Source organism: Lytechinus variegatus, chromosome 19 (genome assembly GCF_018143015.1).
Source record: "Lytechinus variegatus isolate NC3 chromosome 19, Lvar_3.0, whole genome shotgun sequence".
In the NCBI taxonomy this organism is placed as follows: Eukaryota; Metazoa; Echinodermata; class Echinoidea; order Temnopleuroida; family Toxopneustidae; genus Lytechinus; species Lytechinus variegatus.
Window position 1 is genome coordinate 22,592,737 of NC_054758.1, and position 15,742 is coordinate 22,608,478.

At 36.4% G+C, this 15,742-nt stretch overlaps 1 protein-coding gene across 1 annotated transcript in view; it reads right to left on the reverse strand.

Annotated features, from left to right (window-relative positions):
* Window positions 1–15,742, reverse strand: part of LOC121406186 — a 53,154-nt gene that overhangs the window by 23,654 nt on the left and 13,758 nt on the right. The window contains exons 2-3 of the mRNA XM_041597209.1: window positions 13,410–13,853; window positions 11,592–11,719 (exon numbers count right to left, since the gene is read on the reverse strand). Of these exons, the coding sequence (XP_041453143.1) occupies window positions 11,592–11,719; window positions 13,410–13,593 (312 nt within the window). The 5' untranslated portion in view covers window positions 13,594–13,853. The remainder of the gene's footprint in view (window positions 1–11,591; window positions 11,720–13,409; window positions 13,854–15,742) is intronic.

The following is a 15,742-nucleotide window of genomic DNA, read 5'->3' on the forward strand; positions in this document are numbered from 1 at the left end:
ATCTTGAACCCCCCTTCCCGGAAAAAGAAAACCCGCAAGTGGCCCTGCTTTAAATGCCTAGCATCAGCACTTTCTGAAAAATCTTATTCAGTCCCCCCCCCTTGCATCTTCCTTAAATATTTTATATGCCTGTTAGTGTTACTCTGTTCCCTTTCTCCCTGTTCATCATTCCAGCAACAGCCTGCCCCTGTAGGCTATATCGTCTTTTTACGCCCGCCCGTATGAAGGACACACTCGGTGTCCGTCTGTCCGTCCATTCGTTAACTTTTCCTTCTCAACATGATAACTCCAGTTCAACTTACCCGAGGCTTATATTATTGGTGTGTATATGATCCGGGAATTCTATTCCTTTTGAGGTCAATTAAGTCACTACCTTCCAATTTTCTTGCTTTACCAATATACTCCATTTTCCGTGGCACAAAACATTGACAAAATATCATAAAAATGTTTATGGGAAATGTTAAAATCATATAAAAATGGTTTTCTCATTACTATAAAACATTTCACTTACGTTATAGCTGTAACGTAAAAAAACATTTAAAACATAATTCCCTATAAATGTATTTCAGTAATATTAATAAAATGTTGCAATGGTATCTTTTTATGAATTGACTCGTTTTAATCCATGTGCATATCAATTATCTCTTGCTAATATGTTTATGTATATTCATTTTAATGTTGCCCTGTGTATTGTTCGTCTATATAGAACAGACAACCAGGAATTATTGCAATTGTTTCTCTTTTTATCGACAACAGGTGATTTTTATCCAAAATATATGATAGATTTTCAATATCATCCTCATGACCATCATCGTCACCCTCATCAACACTCCGGGCCCCAAAATGCCAACTATATTGGACAATTTGGGGGTGGGTATTCATGGACTGTCTTAATACATGTTCTTTTCAAACAGTTACACAAAAGATCAGATGTGTAACTTACAGCCTTCTCATTGTTTGCTGTTCTATAATCTTCACACCTCTATTCATTGTCCACAAAAAGCGCGAGACGGTGTAATTAATTGACCCCAGTTAAGTTCACATACAGCTAGGGTTGTTCAATTCAACCACGTTTCAAGAGTAATTAATATACATGTACGAGGACATCATTCCTGATCTTATCTATCTGTCTATATAAATAATGTACACGTTCGATAGGGAAGATTGATACTGAAGAAATAAAACAATGCAAGAGTCTTGTACCGTCATATTATAAACCCCTCAAAAAAGTTCCGCAGCTCAAGTTTGAGTGCTAATAAATTTCTTAGTGTGCCATCATCATATGTAAAAGTGGTATCATTGGAAAGTATGATTATTCCTCTTTACGATCATGTGTCATTTGTAATGCCAGAGTTATCATGAAATACACAGACATGATATTAATATGCAGCAATGTAAAAAATGAAATGTTGCAAAATTCGTTGCCATGTCATGTTTGAGTTCTGCAACTCATACTGCAAGTTTTAGTGCTAATAAATTTCTTAATGTGCCATCATCATGTGTAAAAGGGATATCTTTAGAAAGCATGATTATTCTTCTTTACAATCATGTGTCATTTGTCATGCTAGTGTTATCATGAAATACACAGACATGATAATACGCAGCAATGTTAGACATGAAATGTTGCAAAATGCGTCGTTTGCAATAGCGAATTTCCAATTGTTTCGAGGATGGACCGAGTGCATTCACTGTCACCTGCATGGTGGAAATTCTATAGAAATTGAGACTCTTGTTGGAAATCAATGCATTTTGCAACATTTCACTTCTGACTTTTCTCGATGTTCAGGGTGACTGCATATTCCATGATTACATAATCACAGCAAATGGCATGTCATTGTAAAGAAGAATAATTCAGCTTTCCAAAGATACCAGTTTCATCTTTTATACTTCATTAACCAAAAAGATATCACCCCCAAAACGAGTTGCAAAACTTTTTTTGAGGGGTTTATATGTGTGTCTGATGGAAACGATTGAAGTTAAACAGAAGAAAAGGCGAGATCAGAAAGGAAAGAATGATCTGAATAAATAAAATACTTAAATTTAAAGGTACAAGCCTATAGGCTTGAAAGAGATTGAACAAGAACGGTAGACGAATACAAAGACAATAACAATTGATAGTGAAGACAAAAATAAAGAATAGAACATACATGTTTCGAGGTGTCGCACCTCGTCCTCAGCCTGAAAATTATTAACAGTCATTGGTATTTATACAGTTAGGATGTCAAGTATAAATTTCAAGAATGTACATGTAGTTACACACAGTCACTGTCTACCATGTCTGGAGACACTTGCAATCGTCACCCCAATGCTAGTTAGAATGCAATACCCATTGTTTCAAAATTCTCGATACTGCTCAAACAGATTTTCAACTAAAAATAAAAGAAGGACTTTTCATCAAATGGAAACAACCTCAACTAAACAAACAGGTGTGCAATTTCCAAATAATGTTATCCATTTAATTTAACCCACCCCTATCTGATGAATCCATAGAATTTGTATTTTTTTACTGCATTCCATTTAACAATTGAATTCACACCTTGTAATCCTGTGTAACTACATACTTGACATCCTAACTGTATAAATAGCAATGACTATGTTCCGTTTATTAAAATGTTATGTTCTATTCTTTATTTTTGTCTTCAATTTGGTATTGTGCCGTTCTTTTGGAAGTATCATAATTGATAGTGAATAAAATAGGGGATAGACATAGACAAGATATTCAACAAAAATTAAGAGCGATAGAAGAGGACAGGACCTATTGATATAGAGGAATAAAATAACGGGATTGACTTAATTGGCTTAATACATGTTCTATTCAAACAGTTACACAAAAGATCATTGTGTAACTTACAGCCTTCTCATTGTTAGCTGTTCTATAATCTTCACACCTCTATTCATTGTCCACAAAATGCGCGAGACGGTGTAATTAATTGACCCCAGTTAAGTTCACATACAGCTAGGGTTGTTCAATTTAACCACGTTTCAAGAGGAATTAATATACATGTACGAGGACATCATTCCTGATCTTATTGATGCTGAAGAAACAAAACAATGTAAGAGTCTTGTACCGTCATATTATATATGTGTGACTGATGGAAACGATTGAAGTTAAAGAGAAGAAAAGGCGAGATCAGAGAGGAAAGAATGATCTGAATAAATAAAATACTTAAGGGTATAGGCCTATATGCTTGAAAGAGATTGAACAAGAACGGTAGACGAATACAAAGACAATAACAATTGATAGTGAAGACACAAATAAAGAATAGGACATACATGTTTCGAGGTGTCGCACCTCATCCTCAGCCTGAAAATTATTAACAGAGTCATAGGTATTTATACAGTTAGGATGTCAAGTATAAATTTCAAGAATGTACATGTAGTTACACACAGTCACTGTCTACCATGTCTGGAGACACTTGCAATCGTCACCCCAATGCTAGTTAGAATGAAATACCCATTGTTTCAAAATTCTCGATACTGCTCAAACAGATTTTCAACTAAAAAGAAAAGAAGGGCTTTTCGTCAAATGGAAACAACCTCAACTAAACCAACAGGTGTGCAATTTCCAAATAATGTTATCCATTTAATTTAACCCACCCCTATCTGATGAATCCATAGACTTTTTTTTACTGCATTCCATTGAACAATTGAATTCACACCTTATAATCCTGTGTAACTACATTCTTGATATTTATATTTGACATCCTAACAGTATAAATAGCAATGACTCTGTTAATAATTTTCAGGCTGAGGATGAGGTGCGACACCTCGGAACATGTTCGTTTATTAAAATGTTATGTTCTATTCTTTATTTTTGTCTTCAATTTGGTATCGTGCCGTTCTTTTGGAAGTATCATAATTGATAGTGAATAAAATAGGGGATAGACAAGATATTCAACAAAAATTAAGAGCGATAGAAGAGGACAGGAACTATTGATATTGAGGAATAAAATAAAGGGATCGTCTTAATAGAGATTAAGAGAAATTAAGATATAGATAGCAGGCGTATGTGTACGTGTGGTTACAAGAGAGGTTGATACTGACTGATGAAATCAAATGATGGATAAATTAGAAGAACTGATGATTGAAGAAATAGAAATAACCCACCCCTCACCTAGTCTGCTGGGCAAACCCTTCACTCGAAATAAGGGTCTGAATGTGCAGCCTACTCATGCCTTGTGTACTGAAGGCTCTCTCGCTCAGGATTGGAACAGCAAGTTTTGTATGTGCTAGTCTTTGCGTGGAGGCACACTTGTTCCAATGAGGGTCTGTGCCTGCAAACTACCCCTCACCCATGATGATGCCAGGTCGTCCTCGACTATACCCGATGTTCAAACTATAACTATGTTGTGCATTAGATTAATAAGGTAAGTTTATCTTTCCACATTTCTAGCTGATTGATTTATTTTAATTATTTTTTTCATTCTTACACATTCATGAAAAACGTACTGCGAAATTTAATGTCACTTCATTGGATATATTTCTTTATTTAATTTATGTATACTGCCACTTCCTGACTCGTTTCCATTGTTTTATTGCTTGGTTTTCCCTCATTCGCTCCGTCAATCATTTTAATCACAGCATCACTATTGAAGTTTAGGGGTGGATCCAACTTTTTCAACGGGGGGGGGGGGGGGGGGTATGCTTATTCAGAAAAATCTTAAAGTTGAAAAAAAAATGTTTCACTCCCAAATGAAGGTAATATATGCCACGAAAAGTCTGAACATTCTTAACAGAACGGAAACACGCAATGACAAGCTCGGTCGCTTTTCTCACTTCAATTTTTTTTTATTTTATGCATCTCCCCCCCCCCCCCGAAAAAAATTCTGCATATAACCAAGGGTCAGGTCACTTACGTATGTCCGTTATTTTACCACAATAAATGTTTTAATGGTTCTCGATGGAGAGGGGGAGGGTGCTACCCCCCCCCCCCCCCCCCCCCGTTCCTCTACAGCTCAAATTCACTTTTTTTTATCTCGAAGTTTGTTTCGATTTCAAATGGGATTTTCAATTTCAGAAACATTTTCCTTAGTAATTGTTCCCATCCTTTATATTAAAAGCTCTCGCTATGCCTCTTAGAACTTTTTTTTTGTCGTATTTCTCAGTGATATTAGGCATAATCTATTCAGTCTACTCCTAAATCATACCATAATTAAGAGAAAAACCCATCTCGTGCGAGTACTCGTTAGCGCTTTTGCAGATACCATACCATACCAGCGAGCTCGAAAGAAAATCAGATTGCTCGAACTAAGTTACAACAAAATCACCAAATAGAAAGTATTTCGTGCTTTTGTGCTATCCCAGTGATTGTTACTGAACCTAAACTCATTTTCTTCAGTTAAATGATACAGGTATTGTATTTTTTAATGATGGACGTCCATTTTAGAGACAAAATCGGAATATTATGCACTGTCACTGTCTTCTCGGCCTCTGCTCACAATGTACGGTAACCGGTACCGTATAGTAGTAGCAGCTAACTAAACTCGTACTAGTGGTTTGACGTAGTGACACTGACAGTGATTGTAGCTAGCTACATGTAGTTACTTAGTACTAGCCTTGTACACTTCTTCAAAAGACTTTACTAAATTAGGCCTAACGTTGATCGTATACCCATATATGCTTACTCTCGGGCTTACTCTGTCGTTGTCGCAATGCAGATATCGCCGAGTGAGGGATAAGCACAAACAAGCCTTCACAAAGCACAAGCAAATGTTTATTCCGGCACTAAAACATAACTGAAGACATTCATACTTACAGTTAATTGTCATGATGTTAATCAGGACAATTTAATTCATTGTCTGACTTCAGTGGTTCATCTTTGTGCCTTCAGGATAATATGACCCACCGTTGGGTCTTAGTTAAGACCAAATATTTACTTATTGACAAATATACACCTTTATTTGTTTATTAGAACATTCAGGTACAAAAGATCAGCATAAAATTGTTTTTCATCAATGACCAAAGGAAAACATAAAAACTATAAATCATCATATAATACATGAAAATATAGTCAAAATCTAAGTCAAAAAAAGACAAAGATAACAATACTTGGTAACAGACGGTAGATAAATATTGTGATTATACGAATCAAACTAATATCTATATATCAAATTAAATACATGTATCTAAGGAACGATAAGGTAAGGGAAAAGTGAGTCGAGCAAACATTAGTCTAAAATGTAGACCCACATCAGCAGTGTGTGTACCTCAGCTGATTCAACGAGTCTGCATAGCAGACTATGTCTACGGAGGCTGCAGAAGCTTCGCTCGACCTTTCAGGCTGGTTTGCTGTGCAAACCAGCACCTCACGAGCCATTATGCCATGGTCACATTTGTTCCACGGCGGCCGTACGGCGAGTCGAAAACAGCCGTTTTAACATTTTTTTGTCCAACTACATATTGGTGGTTTGAATCAAAATGGATAAAACGGCTGTTTTCGACTCGCCGTACGGCCGCCGTGGAACAAATGTGACCATGGTATAAGCAAGCATTGGCGTACCTACGGCGGGGGGGGGGGGGGGGGTCAGATGGGAGAGAGTGCCCCCCCCCCTGACGAGCGACACACAGATGGCCTGCTACTTTGGTCTTGAATTTTGTTTTTTTTGCTTGTAAATTTTTTTTCTGATACGAAATCCTTTATTTGTGGTTGAAGACTTTTTGGCTGGCCAAAATTTTTCCTGGTACGAAATCCTTCATTTGTTCTTGTAGACTTTTTTTTGGGTTGCTTGTCAATTTTTTTTGGCGGACGAATTTGCCCTCCCCCTTGCTGGAAAATCTGAGGTACGCCACTGCGAGCAAGAGAGATGACAGCAGACAATGACAGAGGTGACGTGAATCAGTGAGAGGAGAGAATATAAAAACAATTCTGAAAACTATCATTCAAACAATGAAAGATTAATTAAACTTTAAGAAGATATATGCATATTATGACGATCCGGTGACAATAAATTGACACTTAAAAATATTTTATCTTTGTTCATCCATTAACACCAGCTTGAACGTCGGATAATATTGAATATAGAGCTTTGCAATATTACACCAAAAAAGTCAAAAGGATTAAAGAATGGAGGAAAAAATGATAGGGATCGAGGGAGAAGTGACCTGAGATATTGATTCAGTAAAAATTTAATGAGACATGGGTCAAATGGAAATATATCAACATAAAAAACGATAAAAATAGAATATGAGGAAACAAGGGAAAAACAACACTGATTATAATTAAGCATGAGTAATCAATTCGTGGTGCAATCATTTAATATGCCTTGTACGTGCTGTGTTTTTGTGACTTGATCGAGTGGTGGGAGAAACAAAGTAGTTTATCATTCCTTATATCATAATAACGGCAGGAGGATTGTTGGGCAATAATGCACTGAAAATATTAAAATTAAATAATTATAGTTGCGAACAAGTGAGAGAATGACGATAAAGGAATGTAAGAAATTAAAGGAAATCTGTTTTTTTCCAGCCTCGGTGTCTCTTGCTCAATCTAACCACCCCGCCCCCACGCCCTCTCTATCCATTATCTAATGCTCTCTCCCTCTCTCTTGATCATTCCCCGTCTCTCGTATCTGTCGCTCTCTCCTCTTGCTCGACTCTGTCCCTCCGTTATTGGGTGCTCCCTTTTTCTTGTAACTATTTACAACTTATCCCAGAAAGTACATGATCTCATCTCGACCCGACTTTCGTTCAAAGAAGTTCAGAAAGATGACAATTTGAGGGCGATGACACGAGCGTGCATTAAAATTGTGCACTGGCGCAAAGCTAAACATCAAGCTATGACATTTTTGTTTGGGTTTCGAGGAGATCGAGACGGCATCTTACGGCAATAAGTTGCTGTATTGTAATTTCGAGAGAGACATCGCGGCAAGTCAGGAGGGCTAATTTGAACCATGTGAGTTGTCTAAATTGTGACATTTTATTATCAACATAAGATCGTCCCTCCTTCTGCGGTATTACCGCGGTAATACACGAGATTTTTATTTAAAAAATCTCGTGGTAATTACCGCCGTAATTTCTCTTGGCAGGAGACTCCCGCCGATGGGAATTTGCTGGTGGTAATCGCGCGGTACCCGATCTCCCGTCGACTTACGCGGTACAGCGCGGTAATGTGTCAACTTTATTCCGAGCAATACTGTATATTCTCTATCTCCAAAGCTCTCTAGAAAGCAGGACGGGAGAGAATTTCCCTAACAGTCCTAAAGCCTCTTGCATAGATCTGTTAAAATACAACTGCAAAAAACCAAGTGCAAATCCTTGATTTCATTGGTAAAAAAAATCCAAGTTGCATAAAATTTGCATTTAATTGTGACTCTTTCTGCATCAGACTCCTGATAACCCCCCAATACAAACTGTGCAAAGAAGGGAATGCATGGAGGTTGTTACCCAGTGGAGTAGTCTCTGAACTTTTAAACATGGGGTCGTGGGTTTGAATCCCAGCCATGGGATATTTTCCTTCAGCAAGAAATTTATCCACATTGTGCTGCACTCGACCCAGGTGAGGTGAATGGGTACCCATTAGGATTTATTCCTTGAGCGCTAATAGCGCCTATTAATATGGCGGCTCAGCTACAGCCGGGGTAATGATATGATACCCAACTATCAAAGCGCAGTTGAGTATAAATGCACATAAACTAGAACATGTTATTATCCTTGAGATGAAAAGGGGTATTTTGAAAGAATGATTCCCCTTTTTGATGAAAAGGGGAATTTCAGTACCCCTATTTGGCCCTTGAATGTAAATTTAACTTTCTAAAAGGCAACATAGAGGGATACCAGTACTCAAAATTTCCCTGAATCAATGCCATTCCAACAAATAAACAGAACCTGTACACACACACACATGTAGCTTCAACGTGAACATTGGCCACTTGAGGCAAACTTGGCTACACATAGCAATGGGGCGGGGGCAAATTCACCTAATGCCCCATGTACATACATTATTTCCCCTGTATCAAGACGGTTTCCCTTTCTTATAATATCAATGTGAATGCAGTGTTTTTATATGGTGACACATTTCAGAAGAGCTAAGCACATTTATATAACATACAAATACCAGTATAATTGTAAATCAGGTCAAGCCAAGGATATTATTGACAATATTTTTATAGAAAGGGACTACACTAAACATGTACATGTATGCACACATCCCCTTCATGTTCTTGTACTTTTTAATATTATTTAAGATTGAAGAAAAATAAAAATGCACTAATACTGTATCAAAACCTCTTTCAAAATAATGACATCATCATCAAAGTACATGTACCTCTTTTGTACCATACATGTATGTATTCTTTCAAACTCTTGATGTGACATTGTACAGCACAAAGGCATGAAAATTAAATTTCTTATTATACATGTACGTAGGGCCTACATGTCATGGAAACAATCAATGACCATACTGTACATGTTTCACTGTTCAGAGGTAGATCTAATTCTGCATCAATTTTCTACAATCCATTGTCACAAGTCAAACCTCTGTGTTGACCTGACCTACTTTACAACAGAGAGACTCTTTGAAATGTAATTCAATTTATTCTAACCTAAAAATGTCACATCGGCTGTCACATCAAGATCCATTTAAGATATACATGTACATTAGAAACTTGATATTGGCTGATCACTACAGAAAATAGAATTGACATCCTAAAATACAAGTAGGTCTATAGCCCTGCATGTAAAGAAATTATAATGTACATGTATGTATGTTTTGGTGTATACAAAATATATAATTCACCCATGTGTAGGCAAATTGACCAACCCTTGTATTGCTTGAAGGTTGTCTCAATATGAGGTTACTCAAATGTTTTTTTTTTCCTATTTAATATCTCTAAAATAAGAATACACAATTTGTGACTATTATAGTGTGGGCCATATTGATATACTTTACCACACCCCCACACACCCTCACAGAACTGAGGTACAGGATATATGCATGTACATGTAGTGTATCAAGATTGTCACTTTTGATCCAGATCCAGATTTTTAAAGCAAATTGAATACTTATGTGTCAAAATGATCATAATCAGCTTTGAAATAAAGGCAAAAATGTCTTTTATTCTTTTTTTTGTTGTTTAAACATTTTCCCTTGTTGTACAGGTACTATAATTTGATGTTCATTAGCATTTCATTATCTTTCTTCTTCATTATAATTGGGAAGAAAAGTTAAACAATGAATCAACCATTGAAAAAAAAAGAAAAATTATAGATATATTTTCTGATCTTTTAATATTTTTTCAGTCAAATTGGATAACTTTTATATGTCCTTTTTTTTCAAACTTCCTCATTCCGGGGTTGCAGTTTTTTTTTACGGCCATGGTTTATTCAATACAGGAAAGTACTTTTCTTTGCATTTTACATGCATACTAATCATTTGCTTGAATGCATTCTGCACCTTATCACAACTCAAACTTACCCCGACAGGGTCTGGTATTAAAGGTGTGTATAGATGCGGAAAATAATTATTTGGTATTTGGGTTGGTTTGATAACACCTATTGAAATAAGATATCAAGGCAAAGTTGTACGACTTGTTACAAAAGGCTGTGTACATGTAAGTTGTACATAAGGTAAATTTCTATGGCAAGCCATGTGGGCAAAAAAAATACACTCTCCCACATGTAGTAATCTGGGTTGGTAATCTACAGTGTGGTTGTTCTTTTTTTCAGCTTAGATTTCATGATTTCACAGAGTTCAATTTATATAAACTACATTTCATCAGAAAGTCTTTCAAATCAAGGTTAAATGCTACCACATTAACTTTCTGGGATATTGAAATAAATACAGTTTGTGAAATAATGAAATATTGGCTGAAGATCTATAATTCTGATGATCACTGCACAAAAAGGGATATGTGTGGGATAATGTATTAATGGTAGTTATGTTTTATTATGAAATTCCATGCTTACTTTGCAGATTCCTCAGCAATTACACATATTTTTCCAGAGCAATTTGGCAGATATCTTATAGCTTGGGTGGTCATTTTATTGGATTCTGTTTGAACTCATTTTCAGATCATTACCACAACTGGTAGATTATTTTTAAGATCCACAATAGGTGGTTTCCCGCCTCGATCACAAGAATCCCTGTTAAATTACGAGAACTTTTTAAGGCTAAAAAATACCTGTTAATTATTCCTGCATTCACACTGCCCCGAAACACATCCTTCGGGATAAGTTCCCGTAGTTACGAGCATGAGCAGTGTGGTCTGATAAGCAGGCAAGGCGGGAGATTCAAAATCACTAGCCCAGCAGCCACCCACGCCGCCGCGCCCAATGACACGCTGGGATAAAAGTTCCCGTAATTTACTTTCACATCGCCAAAATACCTGCGACCTTGGAAAAATCCCCACGAAAGTTCTCGTAATTTCGCCAAGTACCTACTATTTAGCGGGTATTTTCTTTCGGGGAAATTACGCGTAGTTTGCTTTCACATTACCAAAATACCTGGTATTTTCTGATCGGGGTAAATTTCCCGATCAGAGAATACCTGGAACTGGCGAACTTCGAGGCGGTCTGAAACCACCTTATGACAGACTTCTTGTAAAATAAGTGTTACAACTTTACAATACTTTTATGTTATCCTAAAGTATACTGACCTCAATCTCTGTTTCCTCCTGGCTATCTTTGTCTTTCTTGCTCAGTTCTGTTTCAAGATGGACCATAGCATGATAGAGAACCTCATCTACTGCCGTTTGTTGTTTAACAACAGCATCAGATTCAGCATCTACATTTTTGTAAAGAAACAAGTGGTACAAATCACTTCATGATTATCAGATTACTCAGAAATGCAGGTTGGGCACCTTTTCAACGGTGTATTAATGTCGGTTTAATCGGCAACATGGATCATGATTGAAAACGTGATTACATAACGTGGAACTAGAAACAAAGGGTGTGTTCAATGTCCTCTATTCTTGGTCGTAAAAGTAAAAAACTTCTTAATAATGATTGGAAAGATATTTGAACATCGAAAAAGATGCACCTACTTGTAAACACTATCAGCTCAAATTTTACCTTGAGCATCGCGAATGCGCCACTGAACACAACTGAGTTTTGAAACATCTTTAAATTTGCTCTCCCAGTGGTAGCCAACAGGTACATGTACACAAACGGTTGCCATAACTTCTAGCTACATGTAGTTCTTGGGGCTTTCATATTTAGTGCAAAATGCAATTGATTTAAAAATTTTATCGCATCGGAATGCAGTGTGTGCTGGGATCTGACGCAAGGAGTTTCATAAATCGTAATAAATGTCCCATACACGTACATAAAATTATGTATCTATGGAAACATCCTACATGTATCTATGGAAATTTCTTATTATTTTTAATGCTTTACATGTACCCATTACATACTAAACAGTAGAGATTATTAAAGCCCCTACATGTAGTTATCTTTTTCAGCACAGCAATTTCCTGCTGAAGTCATCATCATTGAATATGTGGATACTACCCCCCCCCCCCCTTGTAATCCACTGACCTTAACATCCAGGTCTTTTATTGTCAACAAAGTCCAGACATAGGATTAAATAAAGGATTATTTACCTTGAGGATTAGCTGAGGACAAGGAAAAGATATGGTTGTCATGATACCAGACACCCTTTCAATGTCATTTGAATGTCATTTGAGCTCCTAATTCCAATGTACACGTATTTAAATTATGCCTATTATAGAAAACAAGGCAATGCCTATTATAGAAAACAAGGCATACATTATGTTGCATTTCTCGCTAACTTATGAAAATAACCAGAAATGATGTGATTTGCGACAGCACGCAATAGAATTGTATCAAAAGTTCATTGTGAAGTTTTAAACTGGGATGGAATAAATTTGTCATAATTAAAGAGTCTTGCAAGTAAACTTTAACACTGACCTCAAAATGACCTTTGACCACCTCCAAACATGCAGGTCTCCTACATGTATATCTACACCCAAGTTTGGTTTGGTTTAAAATGAGTTTACGGTTGAGGAGTTATGTGTCATATTAGAGTCTTGTACGTAATTTTAACGTTGACCTGAAAATGACCTTTGACCTTTACTATATGAACTAAGACTGCATCATAACATGTACATGTAGGTCTCCTAAGTACCTCAGCAACCCAAGTTTGGGTAAAAAGTGACTTGTTGCAGTTATGTGTCATATTGAGTCTTGCATGTAAACTTTAACATTAACCTCAAAATGACCTTTGACCTTTAATACCATGTGACCAGGGACTGCACCATAATATGCAGGTACCTTGCATATAAGTACATGTAAGTACATCTACAATCCAAGATTGGTTGAAAAGTGATTTATTGTTGCAAAGTTACAAGTCACAATGTTTGTGACAGACGGACGACATTTGGATCCTTTCAACTCCTTCAACTCTGGTGGGCGAGAAAAATAAGGAAAGAAAGAAAATAGTATGCGTAGCTCACCCTCATCATGTTGGCTTTCCCTCTGTGATTTGAGAACAGTTGACAAAAGGGTTTCCACCTCCCCTCCTGTCTGGGTCAATCGACATTCAATGGGTGGGGTCATCTCACACCCCTCCCCTGCATCTTTGACCACACCCCTTAGTTTTATTATAGATTCCTCCACAGTGCAATCATCCATGGTCATTCTGAGTTCCTAGAGTGCCACAGTCTCCAGAGTAAAATGACACTGATTGTATGAACAGTTGTTCCGTTTTTAGCACCACTTGATTCCAACAATTGTATGTTACAACAGCAGAATGATCAAATCATTTCTGTCAAGTATTGATGAAGGCAAACTAAAGAGGGCGACAGACAGCTGAAGGCACTTTACGAAGCGTCTACTCGTAGACCTTCGTAGTGAACACAAAGACACTCATCTTCATCTCTTCCTATGATGTGAGGGGCCTATAAATATGAAGTAGAAATAAATTTAAATGATTCAAACTTCATTTCACAATCGGAACAAGGTGAAATATCATAAAGGCTATATTCAATGATTTATCAATTTTTTTCAGCCTATCAAAAATGTGCTTCGGAACAATAAACCAGGGTGCTACATAAGCACTTGCCCGATTGCCCGGGGCAAGTAAAAAGTTAGAGTCGCCAAGTGTTTTGAAGTAATGACCAAAACTACTTGCCCGAATTGGGCAAGAAAAATCCACACAGTAGTAGGCAAAATTCTAGCAGTATATGTAGGGTCGATATGGTATGATATTGACCATAATTTTGGTCATGGCAGGCAAGATAAAATCACTTTGGAAAAAGAAATGCAATAAAAAAAAATTTCAAGGATTTCATTGGGCAAGTGAAATAGATTTCTGGACAAGTATATATTCCAACTTTTTGTATACTTGCCCGAACAGGCAAGCGCTTCTAAAAAGTTATGTAGCACCCTGAAAACTAAAAACATTCTCATAGATTGTGAAATAAAACTTGCGAACTTAAACATACAACCGTGCATGCACAACATGTACATCATAATAGCAAAGAAACTTGCTTTTTGAAATCTTTATCTTGGAATTAATAATGCAAAAAATTGTTATTTTGTAAACAAAAATGAATCAGGATTCATGTTTTCTTCCAGAATTAAATTTACTTGAAGTCTGCCTTTAATTGTACAGGATTCTTGTAGTTTGTTTTTGAAAGAGGCATTTCCAAGAATTAAAACTGAACATGTTTTTAGTCAATTTGTTGTATTAAATGGAAAGCACAAAATATCATTTTCTGTTTTTAATGAGCTAAAGCAGGATCCAATGTAGACAGTGTACGTGTAAAAAACACCATACATGTACATGTACACTCTGGTAATTCCGAGAAAATGGGGTTTTTGAAGTCATGTGGTTTACGATGTACATGGATGTATCCTCTATAAGATCAGCTGTAGACCTAATTGCAGCAACAAGACCGACAGATCTTAGCCTACATGTACATACTATTCATGACTCTAACAGCCCCTCCAATTTAAAAATGGAGTCCCTCCCAATATTACAATAAATGAAGAAAACGATAATTGATGAAAGGATGTTCTACAACAATGAATACACAAATAAATGTATTTTTTAATCTCCGCAACAGCTGAATACATAGGCGATTCCATTGAAAGTCACATTAAATATACACTTGTGTCTTTTCTACATGTACATGTACAATGTACATGTAAAAGGTGCTGCCAGTATTACAAGGGTGAGTCTTTCTGTCAAGTTTATACTATACATGTACACTGTACTGTCAATTTATCTTGAAAACGACACATACAGAAACGTATGCTGTACATTGTGGATGCAAAGATGTCCCCAAAATCAGTCTGTCGCATTACACAAAAAGGGCAAGGAAGGAAAGTGACGGATTGATTTTTAATAATTCTTAAAACTCTTTTACCAATTAAATACCTGAAAACATTACTTACATATAAATTTGTCTCTTTCTGTGGATAGAAAAACTCTGGTAAGTCACATTACTCTTTGTCCAGCACCGAAAAATTGACATTTGTAACCCTTCCCGCAATCCATGTATTTGAATTTTTATTTGATACAAAATGATGACCTTCAGATTATCCAACTGATAATTCTACAAAATGAATAGCTTTTTGTTATGAAATTAAAGTAACAAAAAATATGTTTGTAGTCCCAATTTTTTTTGTATGGTTTGGATTCTCCTATTTTAAAGAGACATGAAAAACAGGCTACATGTACATGGAATCACCCTACTGAACTTACATACCGGTAGATGAGTTTAATAAAAAAAATTTAATCCAGATTTGAAATAGAGCCATACATGTAATTACTATTTTTGGA